Source organism: Schistocerca serialis, chromosome 1 (assembly GCF_023864345.2).
Source record: "Schistocerca serialis cubense isolate TAMUIC-IGC-003099 chromosome 1, iqSchSeri2.2, whole genome shotgun sequence".
NCBI classification, from domain to species: Eukaryota; Metazoa; Arthropoda; class Insecta; order Orthoptera; family Acrididae; genus Schistocerca; species Schistocerca serialis.
Window position 1 is genome coordinate 866,234,205 of NC_064638.1, and position 26,165 is coordinate 866,260,369.

The 26,165-nt window shown below is 44.3% G+C and overlaps 1 protein-coding gene across 1 annotated transcript in view; it reads right to left on the reverse strand.

The window, feature by feature from the left end:
• The window catches only part of LOC126458405 (peroxidase-like), a 139,143-nt gene that overhangs the window by 106,316 nt on the left and 6,662 nt on the right, over window positions 1-26,165 (reverse strand). Inside the window, exon 2 of the mRNA XM_050095423.1 lies at window positions 14,511-14,712. Coding sequence (XP_049951380.1) covers window positions 14,511-14,712 — 202 coding nt within the window. The remainder of the gene's footprint in view (window positions 1-14,510; window positions 14,713-26,165) is intronic.

Genomic DNA, 26,165 nt, shown 5'->3' on the forward strand with positions numbered 1-26,165 from the left:
ATGGATCCGTGTGATGTCCTTAGGTTAGTTAGGTTTAAGTAGTTCTAAGTTCTAGGGGACCATTTGAACCATTTGAAGCCTCGCCTGGGCCCGTCGACACCGACATTGGACTATTGATGAATAGAAACATGTTGCTAGTCAGACGAGTCTCATTTCAAATTGTATCGAGCGGGTGGGCGTATATGTGTATGGAGACAATCTCATGGATCCATGGACCCTGCATGTCAGCAGGAGACTGTGTAAGCTGGTGGAGGGTCTGTAATGGCATGGGGCGTGTGCAGTTGGAGTGATATGGGACCCTTTGGTATGTCTAGATACGACTCTGATAGGTGACATGTACGTAAGCATCCTGTCTGGTTACCTGCATCCATTCACGTCCATTGTGCATTCCGACGGAGTTGGACAATTCCAGGAGGACAATGCGAAACCCCACACGTACAGAATTGCTACATAGTGCCTCCAGGAACACTGTTCTGAGTCTAAACACTTCCGCTGGCCACCAGACTCCCCAAACACGAACATTATTGAGCATATCTGGGACGCCTTGCAACGTGCTGTTTAGGAGAGACCACCATCCCCTCATACTCTTACGGATTTATGGACAGGCCTGCAGATTAAAGTTGTAAAATCCCTCTAGCACTGTTTCAGACATTAGTCGAGTCCACGCTATGTCGTGTTGCAGCACTTGTGTGTGCTCGCGGGGACCCTATAAGCCGGCCGCTGTGACAGAACGGTTCTAGGGGCTTCAGTCGGGAGCCGCGCAGGTTCTAATCCTGTCTCGGGCATGGATGTGTCCTTAGATTATTAGATTTAAGTAGTCTAGGGGACTGATGACCTAAGATTTTAAGTCCCTTAGTGCTTAGAGCCATTTTTGGGCCCTACGCGGTATTACGCAGGTATATCAGTTTCTTTGGCTCTTCGGTGTAGTAGTACGCAATCAACTGAGGCGGCTTTTCTTTTATTTTGGAGTAAATACGGAACGGAACTTCCCCGTTTGCCTCGCGGCTCTGTATCTGTCTCTCTCGCTCTGCATCAATGCCACCACGAGGCATATGTTTACAACAGCACGACCCGGCTGCGGCCGCGCCGCACTCGTGCGGTGAATTCAGACACATTTAGCTAACGGTCATGACACTCGTTCCCGCGCCACAACCAAACGCAAACTACGCAAACTGAAAAAAAGAAACAATTATCTAAGTGGTGAAACATATTACATGCTGAATTGTTTTTGTGGACCCAATAACATTTAGGTGTATAAATATGAATCTTTTTAATTTCTGTGTGAAAATAAAGGCCCCAAATTTGCCGCCCTAGGTTCCAGCCTACACGGCCTGCTGGTAAATTCGCCACTGCAAATATCAGTAACCCGTGAACCATGAAACGACACAGCGCATACAGATATTTTCATGTTTTGTGTGTCATTGGTACTTTTAATAATGATCATGTGAAATGAGTCGTTTTACATCATAAGGTACATAAATATGACTACATGCTGATCATTTACAAGTTTTTCGGATGTAAATGAGTGATCCCCACATCACGCAAATAGAATTTCTTTTCCGGAGTGGTAGAAGTGCTAAAGAAGAAACTTCTCAAGTTTTTTCAAATTGTTTTTTGCCAGACATTTTATGTCATTGGATAGATGGTCAGAAATTTTGATGGCAGCAGTGCACACCGTTTTTTGGGCTACAGTCTACTTTAATGTGAGATAATGAAAGTCATTTTTTTCTTCTGCTTCTGTAATTGTGTAGATCTTAGTTTCTTTTGAACTGTTGTGGGTTATTTACAACAAGCCTCACGTGGAAATAAGTATACCTTGAAGCAGTAGTCCAATGGCCTTATATCTAGCTCAGTTAACAGATGTCTACAAGATGATCGTGAATGAGCACGTTTTGGGGCAATGAAAACCTCTTTTCTCAACAATGGATCACCTCAGAACATTGTTCCATAGGCTATCATTAAACGAAAACACACAAAATACTTTAATTTGTCTCTCCCAAATATTTGCAACGATTGCGGAAACTTTGATGTTTTAGAGTGTAAGCAACAGTCGCTTTAGTGGATCCTGAAAAACAGATGGTACTTCAGAGTCTGCAAATTTGCGAGGCATATAAATCGACTGGAGCACTGACATAGGGCAATAATGGCAAATGATTATAAGTGCCGATTTGTGAATGGAGTATGAAAAACAGAATCAATTTCTAAAAATTATATCTGAATTTACCACATATATTTTCAGCAAGTTACTGTACAGTTCTGTGCTATACTGGCGATGTGCTCTTAATTACATACCAACGAAAATAATCACGTTTTGAAAATAGGATTTTGTTGGATAGATGGGAAATATACTCACCAAGTTCTAGGCGCTACAGTCTGGAACCGAGCGACCGATACGGTCGCAGGTTCGAATCCTGCCTCGGGCATGGATGTGTGTGATGTCCTTAGGTTAGTTAGGTTTAATTAGTTCCAAGTTCTAGGCGACTGATGACCTTAGAAGTTAAGTCGCATAGTGCTCAGAGCCATTTGAACCATTTTATACTCACCAAGCGGTGGCAAGAAAAAACACATATAAAAGTTAAGAAATTGTGCAAGCTTTTGGAGCCAGTGGTTCCTACTTTTGGCAAGAAGGATTAAAGGGGGGGAAGAGGACTGAGGGAAAAGGTCTGGCGAGATTTAGGAAATGGGGAGAGATACGGAAAAATTGCCCAGAATCCAAGGTCAGGGGAGACTTACTGGATGGGATGAGAAGGAAAGACTGATTGTTGGGGACAGCATTGGACGAGATTTGAAAACCTTAGAGGTAATAACTAAGTTATCAGTTAGGACGAATGGGGACAGACTGGTGTGTATAATGCCAACACAGAATGTGCTGTTGTAGAGAATGCTCTACAAAATGACAGTCGTGACACTGGTGCTTGTTTCACCACACGTACCATCTGGATTCTTCAACCTGACACCGGTTTCTGAGAACTCTGCAGGTGGGAACATGTGTTACAACATGTCCTTGGTTCTTTCTTCACTCCTCTTAAGTTTTCTACACACATCAAAAAAGTTTTGCATCACCCCGGTTCCCAGAACTTCTGAGATAAACGTTGATTGTGGATATTGTATCACAGTTCCTTTAACTGTTCAGAGATGCCACTAAACCCTCCCAAAGATGTAAACAACCATGCATGAGCAGTGCCTATTAGACGCAGGTGGTCCGACAGCCGATCAGTTCGTCATTCCACCAGGAAGGAGGTACACAGCTCTTGTTGTCTGTAGTTCAACCATGCCTAGACGGTCAATACCGAGGTTCGATCGAGTCGGCATTATTTCTTTGTGCCAGGAAGGGCTCTCACCGAGGGGAGTGTCCAGGCTTCCCGGAGTGAACCAAAGCGATGTTGTTCGGTCATGGAGGAGATCCAGAAAGACAGGAACTGTCGATGGCATGCCTTGCTGAGGCCTCCCAAGGGCTACTACAGCAGTGGATGACCGCTATCTACGAGTTATGGCTCGGAGCAACCCTGAAAACAAGGCCATCATGTTGAATAATGCTTTTCGTACAGCCACAGGACGTTGTGTTACGACTTAAACGATGCACAATAGGTTGCATAATGCTCAACTTCATTGCCGACGTCCATGGCGAGGTCCATCTTTGCAACCACGCAGCGCAGTACAGATGGGCCCAACAACATGGCATCACGAACGCTCTTCACCAATGAGTGTCGCATATGCCTTTAACCAAACAATCGTCGGAGGCGTGTTTGGAGGCAACCCAGTCAGGCTGAACGCCTTAGACACACTGTCCAGCGAGTGCAGCGAGGTGGAGGTTCCCTGCTGTTTGGGGGTGGCATTATGTGGAGCCGACGTACACCGCTGGTGGTCATGGAAGGTGCCGTAAAGGCTGTACGATATGCGAATGTCATTCTCCGACCAATAGTGCAACCATATTATTAGCTCATTGGCGAGGCATTCGTCTTCATTGACGACATCGCTCGACAAGAGCGGCCAGCATGTTCTCCAGACATGAACCCTAACGGTCGTGCCTAGGATAGATTGAAAAGGGCTGTTTATGGACGACGTGACCCACCAACAACTCTGAGGGATTTACGCCGAATCGCTGTTGAGGCGTGGGACAATCTGGACCAACAGTGCCTTGATGAACTTGTGGATAGTATGCTATGACGAATAGGGGCATGCATCAATGCAAGAGGACGTGCTACTGCGTATTAGAGGTACCAGTGTGTACAGCAGTCTGGACCACCACCTCTGAAGGTCTCGCTGTATGGTGGTACAACATGCAATGTGAGGTTCTCATGAGCAATAAAAAGGGCGCATATGATGTTTTTGTCGATCTTGATTCCAATTTTCTGTGCAGGTCCCGGAACTCTCGGAACCGAGATGATGCAAAACTTTTTTTGATGTGTGCGTATCTTTTATTTTCTGTCCTGTTTATTTTTCCCCGACTCCATCTCTATCACATATAATACACTTAGTTTTTTGCTTTTATTAACTCTTGTACGATGTTTTCTCAGTACCCTCTGTTTTGTTTATCATGCTATCTTCCATCTTTAGGCTTTCAGCTTCTTAAATGTCATCCGATGTAGATCCCAACAATCAGTCTTTCCTGCTCATCCTGACCTGTACATCTCCCTTGATCTTGAGTTCTGGGCGACTTTTTGTAACTTTCCTCATTTCCTAAATCTCGCCAGCCCATTTCCTTCATCCGTCTTTCTATCCCTTCAGTCCTTCTGCCTTAAGAAGGAGCCGCTGGCTCTGAAAGCTTAAACATGTCGGAACTCGCGTACGGATGGGTGTGCTAAATTATAACACAGATACATACATTAAGAGTTCACTAATTTATTTACATTATATATGTACACTGTTGTGGACACAGCTTGGGTCCAGACTGAACTGGCAGAGAGTATCTACTCAGTGCCGCTCGGTAGTCAGAGATGTGGTGATGGGGAGTCTCGCTGGTCAAATTTCGCGCCAGTCGGATAAGAATGGCACCAGCAGAGTCACTATGAGGATGCAAACCAGGTTTGCTTTAAATACTCGCTGTAACGGTCGTGAGCGTTAGTTACCTTTGAGATTGGACGTGGTGAGTTGATTTTAGTCAAGAATGCCCTTAAGGCAACAAAAATGCCGTTATCAACACCTCACCGAGTTTGAACGGGTCATGTAAAAGGACTACGAGAAGCTGAATGCTCCCTCTGCGGGAATGTTCCTTCTGCGATACTGCAGAAAGACTTGGCAAGAATGTAGCCACTATACATGACTGCTGGCAGCGCTGCTCACGAGAATGTACATTTGCAAGAAGACCAGGCTTCGGACGGCTACATGGCACTAGCGAAGGGGAAGACCGTCATATTCGGCGCATGGCTCTGACGCATCGTACTGTATCTGCAGCAGCAATTTGAGCATTAGGTGGCATCACAGTGACACAACGAACTGTTACAAGTCGGTTACTTCAAGGGTAGCTCCGAGCCAGACGCCCTGCAGCGTGCATTCCCACATCAACGCCACTTGCGATTTCAGCGGTGTCAAGCGAGACCTCATTGGAGGGCAGAGTGGAGGTCTGTCGTGTTTTCTGATGGAAGCTTGATTCTGCCTCGGTGCCAGTGACGGCCGTGCGTTGCTTTGAAGGAGGTCAGTTGAGAGCCTACAATCAACTTGTTTGTGAGCAAGATGCACTGGACTTACATCTGGAGTTATGGTCTGGGGTGAGGTTTCGAATCACAATAGAAGCACTCTCGTAGTTGTCTAGCACCCCCTGGTTTTTCCTTTTTTTTGGTGATAAGTTCCTATGGGACCAAACTGCTTAGGTCATCGGTCCCTAGGCTTACATACTGCTTAATCTGACTTCAACTAACTTACGCTAAGGACAACACACACACCCAAGCCCCAGGGACGACTCGAACCTCCGACGGGGGCAGCCGCGCGAACCGTGGCAAACGCCCCAGACCACCTGGCTACCCCGCGCGGCTCACGGCCCCTGACTGAAAATTTGTACATCAACAGAGATTCGACCTATTGTGCTGCTATTCGTGAACAGTGTGGTTTCCAACTAGATAACTAGATAACGCTCGCCCACATGCCGCTGCTGTAACTCAACATACTCTATAGAGTGTCGACATGTTGCCTTGGCGCCCGCATCTCGTGGTCGTGCGGTAGCGTTCTCGCTTCCCACGCCCGGGTTCCCGGGTTCGATTCCCGGCGGGGTCAGGGATTTTCTCCGCCTCCTGATGGCTGGGTGTTGTGTGCTGTCCTTAGGTTAGTTAGGTTTAAGTAGTTCTAAGTTCGAGGGGACTGGTGACCATAGATGTTAAGTCCCATAGTGCTCAGAGCCATTTGAACCATTTTGTTGCCTTGGCCTTCATGATCACCGTATCTGTCTCCAATCGAGCCAATATGGGACATCATCGGACGACAATTCCAATGTCATTTACAAACAGCATTAACCGTCCGTGTATTGACTGACCAAGCGAAACAGGCTTGGAACTCCATCCCATTAACTGACGTCCGGCACCTGTACAACACAATACACGCACGGGTGCGTGCGTGCATTCAGCATTCTCGCGGTTAAACCGGTTATTAACGTACCAGCATTTCAGATTTCCAAAGCCATATCTCGCGCTTACATTAACCTACGAGCTTGCAACGTTGCTTCAAAATGTAATGCCGAAAGTTCATTACGCCGGATTAATTATCTTTTGGTGTTGCGATTTTTTTTATCCGACTTATGTTACACGCCGTCCACTAAAAACTGGACTCCAGAATGAATAGCAAAGAATGAAATTGTATTTATTTCGCGAACACAGTACAGTAGAACGAATGCATTATTAAGTTTGTAGGTTATTTGTGAAATTTAGTTCACAGAGCTTCCACCTATGAGAACAAAAATGGCCCTAACTTGACTGACCTTGGATGACAGATACAGGTAAGTCATTCCATGCTGCATCAGCTCTAGATCAGAGTTGATCAATCGCAGTTGCTGTTGAGTGGTGGCCTGCCAGCCTCTAGGCAACCTATTACTAATTGTTTTCAGTCAGTGAGAGATCTGGAGAACTAGCGTGCCCGGGCAGCAGTGCGAGCACCTTCCGTTTGGAGGTAGGTCAGGGCAGCTTGGGCAACATGCACTCTTGCCTTATTATGTTGAAAGAGACCTGGAAGTTGGGCACAGCCAGCGGCTGTGACATGTCAGAAATCTAACTTCTGACGTTCTAATTATCGGCTACGCGGACCAGAAATGAACGTGTCGTGTGCTCAATGGCACCACATACCATCTCAACAGGTGGTGTGTCTCAACATTGGGATATGTCCATCCTGATGCTGTACAAGAAACTTCTGAAAAGACGACGTGGCACCAATGCTATGTGCAGTGTTTTCACTGGGCACACCATTCTCGGAGCGCCTCTCTCTGCTGCCGCATCATGGGAAGCTGCAACAGTTGCCGTGCTGACAGTCCGTAATGCTTGTGACTCATCGCACTGTCAGTGTACAGAGGTGTAAAAATTCTCCTGCCAGCCTGCCTGCCTCTGTCTCCGCCGCATCGAAAGCAGCTCAACCTGCCACAACGGAGACACTAGAGCACAGAGGTTAAAGCAGGCCAACGTGGGTTTCCGCCAGCCTAGCAAACTTCGCAGCACGCGTTCAACCTGCCACACATGACAACAGGTAGCGCTGTCAACCCAGTGCGACTACAGAATACCAGGTATATGCCTGCGAAGGTAGTTTCACTGCAGCTCTGTTATCTTAACGGTGGGAGCAGCAAAATGAACAAATTTTCGAGTGTTTATGAGGCAGCTTCAAACAAGTCGCTAGGTCAATAGACTTTTATTTACTTGATCACAAATTTCGGATCGGGATTGGTTTTCAGATGATCGAGATAGTCAAAATGGTGTTTCTCAAAATATAGCAACCATGTCAAATGGTTCAAAGCACTATGGGACTTAACATCTATGGTCATCAGTCCCCTATAACTTAGAACTACTTAAATCTAACTAACCTAAGGACAGCACACAACACCCAGCCATCACGAGGCAGAGAAAATACCGGACCCCGCCGGGAATCGAACCCGGGAACCCGGGCGTGGGAAGCGAGAACGCTACCGCACGACCACGAGATGCGGGCCAACCATGACAAGGTAACGAAGTTATGCAAAGTGCAAATGAACAGTTACAGAGCATAGATATAATTAATTATCAAGTAAATAAAAGTGAAATTTGCAACTTTGACTGTTTTCCCGCCGTATTGATTAACGCAAGTTGCTGTCCTAAAATTACTGCACCATGATGGAAGTTCGTAAGTCGGTAGGTGTTCAGCAAAGCAAATTGTGTAAAAAGTTATTGCACACTTATTCGGGAACCTAAAGTATGTTGCGAAATGTTTGTAAATTTGCTCCATAGTTTCTTCACTCCATAAATATTTTGAAAGATGACAAAGACATGGCAGCGGACAAGTGTATGGAAATGTGTGCTCAGGACTTAAGACCATTTAGTACTAGGCCTATATAGGCTATTTAAAGTTAGGGCAGACATTGATTGAAATAGGAAAAAAATACGGCTCACTGGATACTAGAAACCATATTTTGGTACTGTGCAGCATAGTGCGAAGAAAGCTTAGTACGAAAGAAAACCTTCTTCTTTCAGACATATACTTTTGAATTAACATAATATGAAAAACGAACTTCGTGTTTCCTAAAATGCATTTGGTTAATTTGGAATGAACTACTTTCGCCACTTAGAATCAATTGAGCGATCCCGGAATACATATCCTGGAAAAAGTAATTAAAATCGGTATAACTTGCTTCATAGTTGGCTGAAATATATCAAGGTTGCAGAAACTAGACTTCCAAAACCTTACAGTAGTTGACGTTGCAGTATAATGGACATCTTCAGTTTCTTAAGTGTGTGCCGGCCTTGGTGGCCGTGCGGTTCTAGGCACTTCAGTCCGGAACCGTGTGACTGCTACGGTCGCAGGTTCGAATCCTGCCTCGGGCATGGATGTTTGTGATGTCCTTAGGTTAGTTAGGTTTAAGTAGTTTTAATTTCTAGGGGACTGATGACCTCAGATGTTGAGTCCCATAGTGCTCAGAGCCATTTGAACCATTTTTTTTGTAAAGGACCTTGATTTTCAGAGATATTTCTGCTTGCTACAGAAAACATATACCAGAGGTGACCTAATGATGGTTCGAATTGAGAATAGCCAGTACTAATCGAAGAAAGGTGAAAATACAGAGAAAATCGTTTACATCGAAATGAGTAAATATGCCCAAAATACACCTAAAAAGGAAAAAAAGGACAAATAAAATCAACAATTTTCTGGACCACAACGACCAAAAATAAATATGTAATATACTGGGCCTTGACTTGCTATACTCGGATAAAAGACTTCCGAACCCTACTCATAATACTTCAATGAGAGTATAAGAATAAACTGCTACGTAGCATAGCACTGCGGGGAGACAGGAATGCAACCAAGATTCCTTTAGAGTGCTCGGGTCGTGCGTAGCTTGGCTTGCACGGGAGTAAAGAAGCCTGTCCGTTCGGCGGATACTCGTTTTTATATGTGCACAAATAATCCCACGAATCGTCACTGTCGATAACAAATGTATCTATCTATATGAGCTGACAGTGGCTCGACATCAAAGCTGAACTGAGCCCTAGACTTTGGGAAGAAACACTCGACGTACGAGTCTATCTACGGGGAAGCAGAGAGTGAAGCAGAGAGTTCAAAAGCAGCGTAGAGAGAGCATGAAGGTAAACACAATTGTGACAAGAGCGAATAACTGATAATATATCAACATAAAGAATTGTATGCGGGAACAGAGCATGGCGCGAGCTAAAAGCCAGATCTGAGGGAGCTGAAATCAGGATAAGAACTGCTGATCCAGGACTATCGCCGCTGACAGGTAGCCGCGCGATCTTGGGTGCCTTGTCACGCCTAGCGCGGCTCTCCCAGTTGGAGGTTCGAGTCCTCCCTCGGGCATGGGCGTGTGTCTTGTCCTTAGCGTAAGTTAGTTTAAGTTAGATTAAGTAGGGAGTCAGCTTAGGGACCGATGACTTCAGCACAAATTTCCAAAATTTTGCTGAAAGGTAAACACTTGAAATCAGTGGCTCTGCCCATGCCATGCTTCACCTGCTTTCTCCGTGACACCATTCTGTACTACGAGTACTACGCTGTAATATCCACACCAGTTTATCCGCTACCATCTAGACGGGACACTACAAGGGGCCATCAAAACGTTTACGTCTGAGGTCGTTGTTGCAGCATATATGCATCGTAGAGCGACACCGATGCGGGTATGTAAGCACCGACATATAGGCAAGGGATCAGTGTGGCATTTGTGTCTTTCAGAAGTCCTATGGTAAATGCAGAAACGTGAACTATGGTGACGTTATTACTAAATCCGCCCGAACAGAACCAACGTGCTGTTATTCGTTTCTTGGCTGCCGAAGGAGAAACACTGGTAGACATCCACCAGAGAATGATGAATGTATATGGGACAGTATGTCTGTCGAAAACCATAATTTGGAATGGTACAATGAGGGTTGCTGCTGCTTCATGATAACGCACGGTCCCATATCACAAATGCCGTACCGCGCAAGTTACGCGAATCGAGTGGGAGACGCTGGAGCAGCTACTCTATAGCCCTGATATCTTCCCACGCGATTATCATGCCTTCGATCCCTTAAAAAAGGCCTTGAAGGACCGAAGATTCCTGTCAGACGACAATGTGCAGCAGGCCGATACGGACGTCTTCATGCAGTAGGATATGGTGGTTTTTTCAACCTCGTCCGTTGGTGGGATGGTTGCCTCAGTGCTCACGGCGATTTTTTCTGATTGGCATACCGATTCTGGACTGTACAGGCTTCATGCAGAAGCTTTTTGATAAACCAGCGAGGGCGTGAAGTTTTCTGGCAGCGGACAGACCACTTAAGGATACAATACCGATCCAGCTAGGTCCTCTGGAGATGCGGGAGATTGTGGAGGCTGGTGTGGCGTTATATCCGCCGGCATTGGTGGAGCCAGGTTTCAACCACTGGCTGGCCGAGCGGTTCTAGGCGCTTCAGTCCGGAACCGCGCTGCTGCTACGGCTGCAGGTTCGAATCCTGCCTCGGACATGGATGTGTGTGCTGTCCTTAGGTTAGTTAGGTTTAAGTAGTTCTAAGTCTAGGGGACTGATGACCAGAGATGTTAAGTCCCATAGTGCTTAGAGCCATTTGAACCATTTCAACCACTGGCGACTATGGGGTAGAGTTCACCTGGTCAAATTCCATGGGCTCCACAGCGGCAGTCAAAGGAGCTATCCCGCCGGCCTCGGTGACCGAGAGGTTCTAGGCGCTTCAGTCCGCAAACGCGCGACTGCTGCGGTCGCAGTTTCGAATCCTGCCTCGGGCATGGATGTGTATGATGTCCTTAAGTTAGTTAGGTCTAAGTTTTTCTAAGTTCTAGGGGACTGATGACCTCAGATATTAAGTCCCATAGTGCTCAGAGCCATTTGAATTTGAAGCTATCCCCACCAGTTCCCGTGTCCGCGGTCGAAGGTAGGACGGCGGAAGGCGCAGAAGGAGGGGCCATGGAGTTGTATGCTGTCACAATTCGATGTTCCCTATCGGACCAATACCGCGACTGACCCCGTCACCCAAACGGCTTCGAGACGACGTTGGCGGGGGTCCCATAGGTCGCTGCCACAGATAATTAGACTAAGTGGTCACCTGCTCCCTACTGACGTGCACCACGAACGAATCATATCCTTGTCGCCACTTTTATATCTGCACAAGGCATGACAAAGTCGTGAACCCAGCTCAAACTTTACTATACGAGCCGATTGTGGCTCTACATCAAAACATGAAAGCTGAACCCCAACAGAGGGAAGGAAACTCGACATGAGAGTCATTCTACAGACGAGTAGGAAGTCCAAATGCTACATAAAGGCGAGCATAGAGATAAACGCAAACGCGGACATACTGCATGTTCGTTGGCAGGGAAACTACAACGTTGTCTTGCTGCATACAAGCCCATTTCCTGACTTGCTGAGCGAGCGAACAATTTGTCTGTCCCTTCAGGCGCTTGTCATGCGAGGCCACTGAGTATCACTGTCCTGACTCATCATTTCCATATTCGCATTGTAGTCATGGAATACCGATCAGCGCGAGCAGCATATCTGGATAGGGAACATTCTCCCACTGATGAATTCCGACACGGCTTAGTACACGTCTCTCCTTACATGAGATCTAACACGAGCTGCTAATGAACAACTAACGTTAAAAAGCGATTTGTGGGTGAGAAAGCCGCTCTGTAATCTTTTTAAATATACAGACTGTAGATGGCGTTACGCGAAGCGAAATGTAGTGTGAGGAGGGCTATGCGAGAGGCGTTCAATGAATTCGAAAGTAAAGTTCTATGTACTGACTTGGCAGAAAATCCTAAGAAATTTTGGTCTTATGTCCAAGCGGTAGATGGATGAAAACAAAATGTCCAGACACTCTGTGACCAAAATGGTACTGAAACAGAGGATGACAGACTAAAAGCCGAAATACTAAATGTCTTTTTCCAAAGCAGTTTCACAGAGGAAGACTGCACTGTAGTTCTTTCTCTAGATTGTCGTGCAGATGGCAAAATGGGAGATATCGAAATAGACGACAGAGGGATAGAGAAACAATTAAAATCGCTCAAAAGAGGAAAGGCCGCTGGACCTGATGGGATACCAGTTCTATTTTACACAGAGTACGCGAAGGAACTTGCCCCCCTTCTTGCAGCGGTGTACCGTAGGTGTCTAGAAGAGCGTAGCGTTCCAAAGGATTGGTAAAGGGCACAGGTCATCCCCGTTTTCAAGAAGGGACGTCGAACAGATGTGCAGAACTATAGACCTATATCTCTAACGTCGATCAGTTGTAGAATTTTGGAACACGTATTATGTTCGAGTGTAATGACTTTTCTGGAGACTAGAAATCTACTCTGTAGGAATCAGCATGGGTTTCGAAAAAGACGGTCGTGTGAAACCCAGCTCGCGCTATTCGCCCACGAGACTCAGAGGGCCATAGATACACATTCACAGGTAGATGCCGTGTTTCTTGACTTCCGCAAGGCGTTCGATACAGTTCCCCACAGGCGTTTAATGAACAAAGTAAGAGCATATGGAATATCAGACCAATTGTGTGATTGGATCGAGGAGTTTCTAGATAACAGAACGCAGCATGTCATTCTCAATGGAGAGAAGTCTTCCGAAGTAAGAGTGATTTCAGGTGTGCCGCAGGGGAGTGTCATAGGACCGTTGCTATTCACAATATACATAAATGACCTTGTGGATGACATCGAAAGTTCACTGAGGCTTTTTGCAGATGATGCTGTGGTGTATCGAGAGATTGTAACAATGGAAAATTGTACTGAAATGCAGGAGGATCTGCAGCGAATTGACGCATGGTGCAGGGAATGGCAATTGAATCTCAATGTAGACAAGTGTAATGTGCTGCGAATACATAGAAAGATAGATCCCTTATCATTTAGCTACAAAATAGTAGGTCAGCAACTGGAGGCAGTTAATTCCGTAAATTATCTGGGAGTACGCATTAGGAGTGATTTAAAATGGAATGATCATATAAAGTTGATCGTCGGTAAAGCAGATGCCAGACTGAGATTCATTGGAAGAATCCTAAGGAAATGCAATCCGAAGACAAAGGAAGTAGGTTACAGTACGCTTGTTCGCCCACTGCTTGAATACTGCTCAGCAGTGTGGGATCCGTACCAGATAGGGTTGATAGAAGGGATAGAGAAGATCCAACGGAGAGCAGCGCGCTTCGTTACAGGATCATTCAGTAATCGCGAAAGCGTTACGGAGATGATAGATAAACTGCAGTGGAAGACTCTGCAGGAGAGACGCTCAGTAGCTCAGTACAGCCTTTTGTTAAAGTTTCGAGAACATACCTTCACCGAAGAGTCAAGCAGTATATTGCTCCCTCCTACGTATATCTCGCGAAGAGACCATGAGGATAAAATCAGAGAGATTAGAGCCCACACAGAGGCATACCGACAATCATTCTTTCCACGAACAATACGAGACTGGAATAGAAGGGAGAACCGATAGAGGTACTCAGGGTACCCTCCGGCACACACCGTCAGGTGGCTTGCGGAGTATGGATGTAGATGTAGATGTAGATATCTGCTTTGTGAGGTTGTACGATCCTACCGAGTGAGGGAACAATCTGGCTGTCCTTTCGGGCGCTGGTCATGCGAAGCCACTGAGTATTGCTGTCCTGACCGATCGATTTCACAGTCTAGGTTGCACTGGGATGCTAATATCTGTTGTCCAACCATGTAGTACACTTTATGCCAGTTTAACGATTGTTGTATGCCATACCCATGGTGTAGTAGTTTTAATAGCCTCCAATGTATGCACGTATTAGTATTCTTCAGTTCGTCAGTCTTCATGACGACAATAACCAACTCCGGCTTATTTAGAACATTGTTTTTTATGTTCTTAGTGTAAGTTAACAGGGAAACGTGCACATTAGTAAGCTTACCTTTCAAATTCCTTGCACAATTTGATGAAGGCTCTGGCGCGTAGGTCGGCCTGAATGCTAAAGTTGGTCGCACGGCTGTTCACATAGTGCTTGAAGGCGGGGCTGTGTGCCTGTGGAGTTGTCCCGTCCTTCACTAGCTCCAGGAACGCTCTGCCATAGCGTTCTGCTACGCTCAACGCTTCGGCTATCTTCGTCACTGGAACTGTAACAAAAGTTGTAACCAAAGATTTGAAAACATAATTTTCCCCAGAAGGTAGCTCAGAACAGTTCTTTGCTGGCTATATCTTTGCACGTCTATTCAAAAAGAAGGCGCTCCATTGAAACTTTTGTCTATCAAAAACTACAAAACGTAGAAACCCAAATCCAACGATTCATTGTAAGATTGATCACGGTAAGGCCGGTATACACTATCAAATTTCTTTGTCAAAGATTTGATCAAATATTCCGTCGAATATATTTGACAAAGATCTTTGACGTAGCGCTAGGAGGGGTATTACACTGTCATCAAATTTTTCGTCAAAGTTCAAGATGGCTGACAACAACTTGTTATTAACCACAGCAGTTGCACGTACCCCAATTGCATTGTGCGCACATGCGGAAAAGAAGTGGGGGAAAAAATGGAACCATACATACGAGGTTGACAGTCTTAAATTCCTGGGATTAGAACTTGATAACAAATTCAGTTGGGAGGAGCACACCACTGAACTGCACAAACGCCTTTAACAGATCTGTATTTGCAATTCGAGTGTTAGCAGACATAGGCGACATAAAAATGAAAAAGCTTGCATACTTTCATTCCATAATGTCATATGGTATAATATTTTGGGGTAAATCTTCAAGTCAAACAAAAGTTTTCAGAGTCCAAAAGCGTGTAATACGTATTATTTGTGGAGTAATTTCACGGACGTCCTGCAGAAACCTCTTCAAAGAACTGGGTATACGAACTACTGCCTCACAGTATATTTACTCCTTAATGAAATTTGTCGTAAATAATATATCTCTTTTTCCAACAAAAAACTCAGTTCATACATACAATACCAGGAACAAAAATGATCTGCACAAGGACTTAAAAGCACTTACTTTAGTTCAAAAAGGGGTCCACTACTCAGGAACACTCATCTTCAATAATTTGCCAGTAAACATAAAATTTTTTGTTACAAGTAAAGATCAGTTTAAAAGGAGCCTGAAAGACTTACTAATGACCAACTCCTTCTACTCCATTGACGAAATTTTTAATAGAAACAAATGATGTATTGTATTTATTCATACTATTAGTATTGTTATTTCAGCTTAAAAAAATCGACATGTTCCACATCCACGAGGATCTCCTCAGCACGGATCTATGGAACGAAAAACTAATCTAATGTGGGTGAAGCCGTTGGTTTTACGACGACACGATAAAAGCATTCAACAAAACTTGTTACGTGAGCTTACAGTGGAAGACGTCAAGTCGTACATCAGTTACTTAAGACTGGATGAGCATACATTTCTGTATGTGCTCAGTGAAGTGTATCCTCATATCACAAAGCACAATATTCACTTAAGAACTGCTACATCTTCAGAAGACAGGCTCGCTGTAACACCCCGATTCCTTGTTACAGGACAGGGTTATGTTATGTTAGTTTAGGTTAGGTCAGGACAGGTCTTGTCTCCAATCTTCTTAATCTATTTTTGCATTCACGGTGCCTCACGTTGTAAAGCGCCTCATCAGCTTCATACATCTCTATTAATTTTGTAGTTGTTGGCACACACCAATTGTATTTACCGGTAATGTTTAAAAAAACACTACAGACATGTGGTAACATGTCACATTGCAGTGAACAGAAGACAAGCGATTTCTTTGATCAAATCTGCAGCGAGGCCCTAGATTTGATCAAATATTGGATGACATTTGACAAAGTTCCTATTACACCATCAAATATCTTTGACAAAGGTTTTGGACAAAGATATTTGACAAAGAAATTTGACAGTGTAATACCAGCCTAAGGAAAGACCAACACAATGATCTAATGGCGGACGAGAAAACACATAACATATACAGGTTGATTCAGGAGAAATGTTATGTACTTTGTGAGGTGATTCTACGTGTGAAAACAAATAGAAAAAGTCCTGTGAAAATGGGTCTGGTTTTCAATCGTTATGGAACTGGAGCGGGTTGAAGACTACGCACATCCATGAAACGAAATGATCACTTGACATTGACGGCCAGGAGGCACCGACTGGGGGAAATTCGGCCGCCGAGTTGCAAGTCTTTTTTCAGGTGACACCACAATGGGCGACTTGCGTGTCGGTGATGATGAAATGATGATAAGGACAACACAACACCCAGTCGACAAGCGGAGAAAATCTCCAGCCCGGCCGGAAATTGAACGCTGCATGGTAGGCAAACACATTACCAAAATGGTTCAAATGGCTCTGAGCACTATGGGACTTAACATCTGTGGTCATCAGTCCCCTAGAACTTAGAACTACTTAAACCTAACTAACCTAAGGACATCACACACATCCATGCCCGAGGCAGGATTCGAACCTGCGACCGTAGCAGTCTCGCGGTTCCGGACTGAGCGCCTAGGACCGCTAGACCACCGCGGCCGGCAACACATTACCACTCAGCTAAGCAGGCGGACTACACGTATCCATGAATGATTATGAAGACAAGCATGAATATTACTTACAGAAATGCTGTGTAGGCTTTGTGGTAGACAGAATAATTGTGGGACAGATGACTGATCAATCCAACAGGATGTGTTCAAAAAATTCCTCACCCATCTCGATGCACTTGTCAGTGCATTGGAGGACGTGCTCTGTTGCACATTGAACATCATCTCGGCCGACTTTAATGAGGGCAACAGCGGCGGTGAGGCGAGCGACAAGTTCGTCACGTGTATGAACCTTCATAGTGTACGCACCACCCATAAACGGAAGTGTGATGGGGTTAGGTCGGGTGATCTGGCAGCCCAGTTAATGGGACCACTACACGCAATGCCCACTGGAGAAATGTACTATTCAACTGGGATACTTGTCTGATACAGTGAATCAGTGTTCCATCATGTTTCAGATACATATGCCGTCATTGCCATAATGTCACGTCTTTCAAAAGTGCAGGTAGGTCTTCTATCAGGAAATGTGCATGTCCTGCAGGTGTCATGTGATTTGGCAGGAATACGGGCCCTATCACTAGGTCATCAATCATACCATATCAGACGTTCACTGACAACTTAACTTGGAATCTTATTCCACTAGTGTCATGTGGGTTCTCCATCAACCATGTATGAGAATTGCAGGTGCTCATGATACCACTGCGTGTAAATGTGGCCTCATCTGTAAATAAAGTGTACTACATAACGCCTCTGTGTACAGCCAACCATTCACGAAATTGCTGTCTGCTTACTGAGTCATCTGGATGCAGATGTTCCACGGGCTGGACATAGGAATGTGTACAGGCCCTCAGAATCTAATTTATGCCACACTCACGTTTGTGGAATATGGAGCTGATGTACTGGTGATGGGACTCCGTTGTACCATTGCAATAATGTCTTCCCTTTCCTCAACTGACTGGACAGCCTCACGTTCTGATGTTACATGTGCAATGGGTAGTATTCCAGATTCACCTAATGTCTGAAAAGCCATGAAATACCCTTGCACAGGGGGTCTGTCGATCAGGGAAGCGTCTCTGGTATTCTTTCACAGGTGCACTGGCACTGCCATTACAGTAGCCGCACACAAACAACATGTCTGTGTATTCTGCATGGGTGAACATATGTGGCACGTTGGTATTCACGGACACAATGGATTTACTAAATTATACAACACTCAAGCATGATAGGCACACGGCCTCACGACTGCTCACTGTTTCAATCCATGATTGCACACTGTGTACGCCTGCAGCTGTTGCCTCGGTGCGACATCACTGTGCTGCCATCTGCTGGAGAACCCCCACAATTCTTGTAGGACCGATGTCATCTGCCCCACCACTATTCTGTCCACCACAGCGTCTACACTGCATTTTGGTAAGTAATATTTTCACTTGTCTTCACATTCATTCATGGATGTTCGTAGTCTTCAACCTGCTCCAGTTCCATAAACGGGACGAAATAGGTGATGACGAGTAAGCACTGTCTCCTTGTCAGAAATGCTCAACAAACGCCGGTAGATGCTACAAGAGAGGCGTTTTGCATCACGAGGCGTTTTCCTGTTGAAAACTTTTGACAGCGTACGTTCCATTAAGAACAGGGCAATATATTACTTCCATGCACAAAAGTTTCGCGAAATAACTACAACAAGAAAATCGAGCAAATTAGACCTCATATGGAGCTTTAGCGACAGTCTCTCTCACCGCAAACCAACTGCGAATGCAATAATGAATTGAAGGAAATGAGAATGGCGTCAGAAGTAGCAACTTCCACAACACGGAGTATAGATGTGCATGTGGATGTTATGGGGAATAATGTATTCTGAATAACTCATGAAGGACGAACTGAAAGGTGAATTTGACATTTACAGTGATTTACTGTAAACTGAAGGCAACATGATAAGTTTCAGAATTTCAGGTGGGAAGTTAGCAACAAATTAGTTTGATAAAATAAAGTTTTCAAAATTGAAAGTATTTTGTCTGGTAAATATTTTGGCATATGGTGCCATTTCAGTCATATCATCAGGATATGCAAATCTGACTTTCTATGGGTTGGAACGTTGAATGTTATATCCATAATCGAGTAGGTAGGTTAAATATTTAAAAGAAGCAATGGTAGGATGAAGTTAGATATAGTGAGAATTAGTGAAATGCGACAGTAGGACTAGTCAGATCGGTGCATATACCTCAAAATAAGATCAAATAGCGGTAATGCAGTAGTTGTTTCATTAATGGATAAGAAAATAAGAATATGCGTCAGCTACTGTGAATAGCATAGTGAACACATTGTAATGACCGATATAGATGAAAGACCATATGACTACTAGTTCCGCAGCTGATGTGAGATTGAAATAACATATGATTAGATAAAAGATCGTTTAGGGAAAATATAATTTATAGGCCAGTAGTGTAAAATCAAAAAATCGAATCAGAAATAATTTCTGCAAAAGGTTTTATTGTTTTAATTGCTTAATTTGTGGTCCAATTCGTCTGTCCTAGGTTTTTCCAGTTCGGTGGTGTTGTGCTTAAGTGATTGGAGGTAAAAATGTACCACCAAAAGGGGTATTTTTGCGGTTTTACGGTTATATTTCGTACAGGGTCCATAATATCGAACAAATTGCACTATTAAAAGTTGTAGGACATTAAACTCTGCGTTGAATGAGACCAGACGCATATTTTTTATACCATCTGCTACCACGCTAGTGCTCATCAAAGTTGGACAAATTTTACATATTTATGAAAATTTTTTGTTTTAACTTCTGCTTTTTCGTAACATCATCTAAACTAATCCATGTATCAATAAAGAGGCCCATACGAAAGTTACGGAGGAATAAATACTGCTTTCGATGAGACGAAAAGTGAGTTTTTTGGACCACCCATTTCCATAAAGCTCCACCTTATAGTTGGACCATTTCTCACCATCAATGAAGACTGTTTAAACTGCAGTTCTTCAATGAGTGTCTTTTACACTATATTAAATATAGTACTATAGTACTCCAGTGTACTAATCTTGTACTTAGTAAATATAGTAGTACAATAAAATATTAAAATTGTAGAATATATAAAAAGGTAATTTTGAAAAATGGTTTCAAGTAGAATATGATGAGATGCATTCACATGATACAGACATGGAGGCAGGATAAGAAACACAATCTTGAAATCAATTAGTGAACATCATATTTCATAATAACAAAAATTGTAGTTAAAGATATGAAGATGAGAAGGGAAGAAAAAAAGGGTAGGTATACAAATTTCACAGATGTCAACGTTTGACTGTCGTTGAGCCACTCGGCTCCTCGAAGTATGTGATTTCCTTTTCGAAGTCCCTCCCCCCAACTCTCGGCTCCTTAAAGTCCATAATTTTACGTCGCTCCCTATGTGCAGTCCAGGTCTTCGTCAACATATGGTTCGTCAGTTTCACGTGGTTGGAGGAAGTTAGTGCAGGAGTTCCTCTTGCAATTGGCACAAATCAGTGAACATTTAATCCCAGCCTTCCGACACCCACAACCACCTGCACATCCCTTGTTGCATTTGCAGAAAATTGTGGAGAGAAGGGACTGTGGAGCTGCTTTCTTGGAGGTGGGAACAGTGTCAAGACCGAACTTTGGAGCCCGTCATCCCTAGAGAAGCGGAACAATCTAGTGTTCTAGCCATATTTTTTCTTGTGGGCAAGTTCTCAAGCAATCTGGCGGCCTCTTTTGGACGTTGGTGATAGAGATGCGAGGTTGAATTTGGGTTTCACGAGGGCTTTGTAAAACATATCGAATCGCAATTTATCTAACCTTCTACCCTAATTCCCCAGAGGGTTGTTAAAAATCGCAAGCCACTTCGGTATAGCTTCAGCTTAAGGGTCATGCTCGAAGAAAAGTTTGATTTCTTCTAGAAGACATTCATTTTCGCCCTGCAATTTGACCGCCTTCTTCTTGGTCTTCTTGAAGAGTGCTGGAGTTGTCACATCCACTTGCGGTGCGGTGACTTACGAGTCTGATGTTGTCTGCCAGTCTGAAGCTGTTGGGACCAAATATTTTTGATGAGGCCGTTCTTCTTCCATGTTTTGAGAAATATATGTTTGCTAGTGGTATGGCCAGGGGATTGACATGATGAGAAGCTCCGTATCCTCATCAACTGCCACAACCTTCTCATGCTCCTCTGATACCTCAAGCGCCGTGGCAACAATCAGGTGGTCTCTTTCCTCAATATTCGTCCTATTTTCGCAAGATGACTGGACTCCGTGAGGCCAAATGGCACTACCGAGAGGGAAGACTATCGTGCTCAGCGTAGGGCTCTGACGCATCGTACTGCATCTGCAGCAGCAATTTGAGCAGCAGTTGAGGTCACAGTGACTCAACGAAGTGTTACAAATCGCTTACTTCAGGGACAGCTCCGAGCCAGACGCCCTGTAGCGTGTATTTCATTGACCCCAAACCAACGACATTTGCGATTTCAGTGGTGTCCAGCGAGAGCTCACTGGAGGGCGGGGTGGGCGTCTACTGTGTTTCCTGATGAACGTTGTTGGTTCCGCCTCGGATGGCCATTTGTTGGTTAGAAGGAGGCCAGACGAGGACCTTCAACAACTTGTCTGCGTGCTGGAACTACACCTGGAGTTATGGTCTCTCGTGTGATTTCGTATGACAACAGGAGCGCTCTCGTGGTTATCCCACGCACCCTGATTGCAAATTTGTATATAAATCAGGTGATTCGACCTTTTGTGTTGATATTCATGAACAGCATTCCAGAAGCTGTTTTCCAACAGAATAATGCTTCCCCACATACCTCTGTTGTAACCCAGCCAACATGTTGCCAATATGTTGCCTTGGCCTGCACGATCACCAAATCTGTTTCCAGTGGAGCACATACGGGACATCATCGGACGAGAATTCCAGCGTCGTCCAAAAACAACACTAACTGTCACTGTATTGACCGTCCAAGTGCAAATGGCATGGAACTCCACCCCATAAACTGACATCCGGCACCTGAGCAACACAACTCATGCACGTTTGCATGCTTGCATTCAACATTGTGGCGGTTACACCGGTTATTAATGTGCCAGTATTTCACAGTTGCAATGGCTTGTCTCACGCTTACATGAACCTGTGATCTTGTGATATTAATCACTTAAATATGTTACCTAGACAAATGTATTCCAGAAAATTTCATTATTATACATCAACTTTTTTTGGTGTTGCATTTTTTCCCCGTCAGTGTACATATGTGTTTTGATTTTATTAAACTTTAATTACGCTTTTTACGTTTTCTGCTTTCCAAGCATGTTTGTGTTTCCTGCATTTATGTGATGTGTTGCAAGCTCGGTACGATTGAACAAGCCGTTGTATCTGTCACCGTCTCCTGTGGCAGCGACAAATGAAATCTGTTTGTCTGTTTACTGTTTACCGTAATACATGTTCAAAATGCGTTCCACGTCGTAGTAAGCATGTACATAACTCCTCTTCGAGTGACGCTTAAAATAAAATTCACTCAAAAACCTCGGACGTACATTTTTCGAGGACATAGGTCTCGAATGTCTGGTTTCAGTCGATAAGAAGGCTGTTAAGAGACTGGATTAAGAGTAATGTAACACGGATTGAAATTTGCACAGACGAAATGTTAACTTAACAGCAAATTTTTAACTTAGTAATTGTACTGGAAGTTGTAGTTTGTGATGTCTTCAATAGTATTCAGTTCTCTCTGATTAATTCAAGCAAGTATAGTGCCATGATTGTACCTGGAGCTTCCATTGTTTTCCTTTTTTTTTAATTTACAGAGTGCAATCTGATAGGATGGCAGAGGCAACGGGTTTTTTTACTTGTGAGAAAGTTCACACGATTGTGAGATTGCACATTCTTTTCCCTGAAATTGAATGAGTTGATTAATCACAAAAATGAGAAAATCCTTACAATTGTAAGGTGGCGTACTTTTCCTTTAAAATACAAAAATTTAATATTTGAATTTACATTCGTGATTCACTATGGCAAACCATTTTAAAAATGAAGTGTTTTTTTATAGTAACAAACAGAATTATAAACTGCAGAAAGTGCGAAGTAATTTTGCTGACGCTGAAGAAAGACTGTTGAAGAAAGATGTTACACGGATGTCATAAGGATCGTACTTGTAAGATCTAAGAAAACGTTCTTTATTAAGGGGACTAGTACGTGTGTAGGTATAAAAACAGCAATTTTGTGATTTTTGTCTTAAAAGGTTCTGTGCAGTTTCCTGAACAAGAAAAAGTTTACTTCAAGGAAATTGTACCGAAGAAAGGCAAATATTTAAAGGAATTTAAAATTGTCTGCACATGTGACGACGCACCCATCTCATACAGACAGCTCTATTAAAGACAGAATTTTGTTCTCAGTTGTTTGTTTTTTTACGACCTTTTAGTTTCTAATGTCTTAGTGACACAATATTATTAGAGAAGTAATTAAATGGTAGCACTCAAAACCCAAATGAGGGTGCTAACCACTGTATATAGAAACAGATACCAAACACTGTTCGGGTAAGACTAAATGTTTTGAAAATAGGTATGCTGGATGGTTTGCAATGTTTGGATGATGGTGCCGTGTCAAGGCTTAAGATTATTGAACTGAGGGGAATGCCTGACCGCAAGAGACTTTGCGAAGCAGAGAAATCAGTGTTGGAAGACACCAAAGAAAAAAGAATAATCAGAAGAAGTATCAAAAAGAAAAGGAGGAGATACCAACACCAGATACAAGATGGATATGGACCTGGGATGCATTAGTGTTACGCAGAATAGATAGAGAAACCAGTTTTAGCTTGAATTTTCTAGAAGTTCAGTTTGTTATGTTCTGGTACACATTGGTTAAAAACTATTAAAGATTGGACTCACCACTCACGCCCCGTTCTCACAGCTTTACTTCTGCCAGTATCTCATTTCCAACCTTCCAAACTTTACAGAAGCTCTCCTGCGAACCTTGCGGAACTAGCACTCCTGAAAGAAAAGCCGGCCGCGGTGGTCTCGCGGTTCTAGGCGCGCAGTCCGGAACCGCGCGACTGCTACGGTCGCAGGTTCGAATCCTGCCTCGGGCATGGATGTGTGTGATGTCCTTAGGTTAGTTAGGTTTAAGTAGTTCTAAGTTCTAGGGGACTGATGGCCACAGCTGTTAAGTCCCATAGTGCTCAGAGCCATTTGAACCACTTGAAAGAAAGGATATTGCGGAGACATGGCTTAGCCACAGCCTGGGGGATGTTTCCAGAATGAGATTTTCACTCTGCAGCGGAGTGTGCGCTGATATGAAACTTCCTGGCAGATTAAAACTGTGAGCCGGACCGAGACTCGAACACGGGACCTTTGCCTTTCGCGGGCAAATGCTCTACCAACTGAGCTACCCAAGCACGGCTCACGCCCCCTCCTCACAGCTTTACTTCTGCCAGTATCTTGTTTCCTACCTTCCAAACTTTACAGAACCTCTGCGAATCTTGCGTGTCGCCACTGTCAGTGATTGCAGACCGAGCGCCGCCACACGGCAGGTCTAGAGAGACGTCCTAGCACTCGCCCAGTTGTACAGCCGACTTTGCTAGGAAAGGTTCACTGACAAATACGCTCTCATTTGCCGAGACGATAGCTAGCATAGCCTTCAGCTACGTCATTTGCTACGACCTAGCAAGGCGCCATTACCAGTTTATATTGAGATTGTTATTAATGTATCAACAAGAGCGATGTACACCAATTATGGATTAAAGTTAAGTATTCCAGCAGCAACGTACCTTATTGGCTATATTAATTACATTGTCCTGTTCCAGACCTCACGCCAGTTTGCGTGAGCTTAAACGCGTGCATTTCGGCCTCCTCTAGCAACACGGTGTTGGCTCTTCTGCCAACACATCAGATTCAACGCTTCAAGAACGGTGATTTTGACGTCGAAGACTGGCACGGTGGTGGAAGAGAGAAGGTTTTCGAAGCTACTTCAACCTGCAGTCGCATGGGACCTGTATCGAAAGCAGTTGATGCGTCCGAGCCGGACACTGAAAATTAGACGGCCACAATACAACGACATATATGAAAAAGTGATTTTTCAACCCGACAGTACTCTAACTCATACCGCAAAACCCGTGAAAACATACTTGTAAACGTCGAAATGGGTAGGTCCTACACCACACGCCTTGTTCTTCAGACATTGCTCCGTCTGATTATCACCTTTTTCGATCAATGACAGACGACCTGGCCGACCAGCATCACTGGACACATGTACAAAACTGGATCGATTCATGGATCTCCTCTAAAGCTGCCTAGTTCTTCCACCACGTGATTCATATGCTGCCTGAACGATGGGAGAAAGTAGTGGCCAGCGATACGTTCTTTTTTTCAATTTCTCATAATAAGCCTCGAAATTCGATAAAAAACGGCGGAAGCAAAGTTGTAGAACTAATATGTGAAGGACGCAGCATATCGATATTAGAGCGATTGCGGATCCCAACACATAGCTTTAAGAAAGTCTGTATCTATTTTCAGTTGTTTACTTCAACAGAGTGAGTGGTAGCTGAGTGGTCAGCACGGCTGTGGACATGGGTTCGATTCCCGATACTACCAGAGATTTTTCCTCGGTCGGAGCACTGGTACGATGTGCAGTCAACCTCGTTACGCCAACTGAGGATCTGTTCCACCGATTAGTAGCGGTTCCAAGGTCAAGAAACCCAAAAGAGATCGGGAGAGCGGTGTGCCGACCACATGCCTATCCACGTCGCAGCCAGTGACGCCGTTAGTAGACGGCGGTCGTTCGGATACGATTGGGCCGGCTAGGGCCAGAACTAGGAACCTTACCTTTCTTTTTATTTCGACAGTGATACTGTTGCCTTCTTCTCACCAGAAAAAATCGCAACCCGTACTGAGACTAGAAACATTTCCCGCGGAGCGTCGTTGTTACAGTCGTATCTAGTGATACCCGAGTGGTACCAATAAATGTGTCACACATTCCATCCCAATAAATACAAGTCATCCGATTCGACGCCAGTTTAGAGGCTTTGGTGTTGGCATCCTGCATACTCGTTCAAGCAGCATGTATTTTACAGCG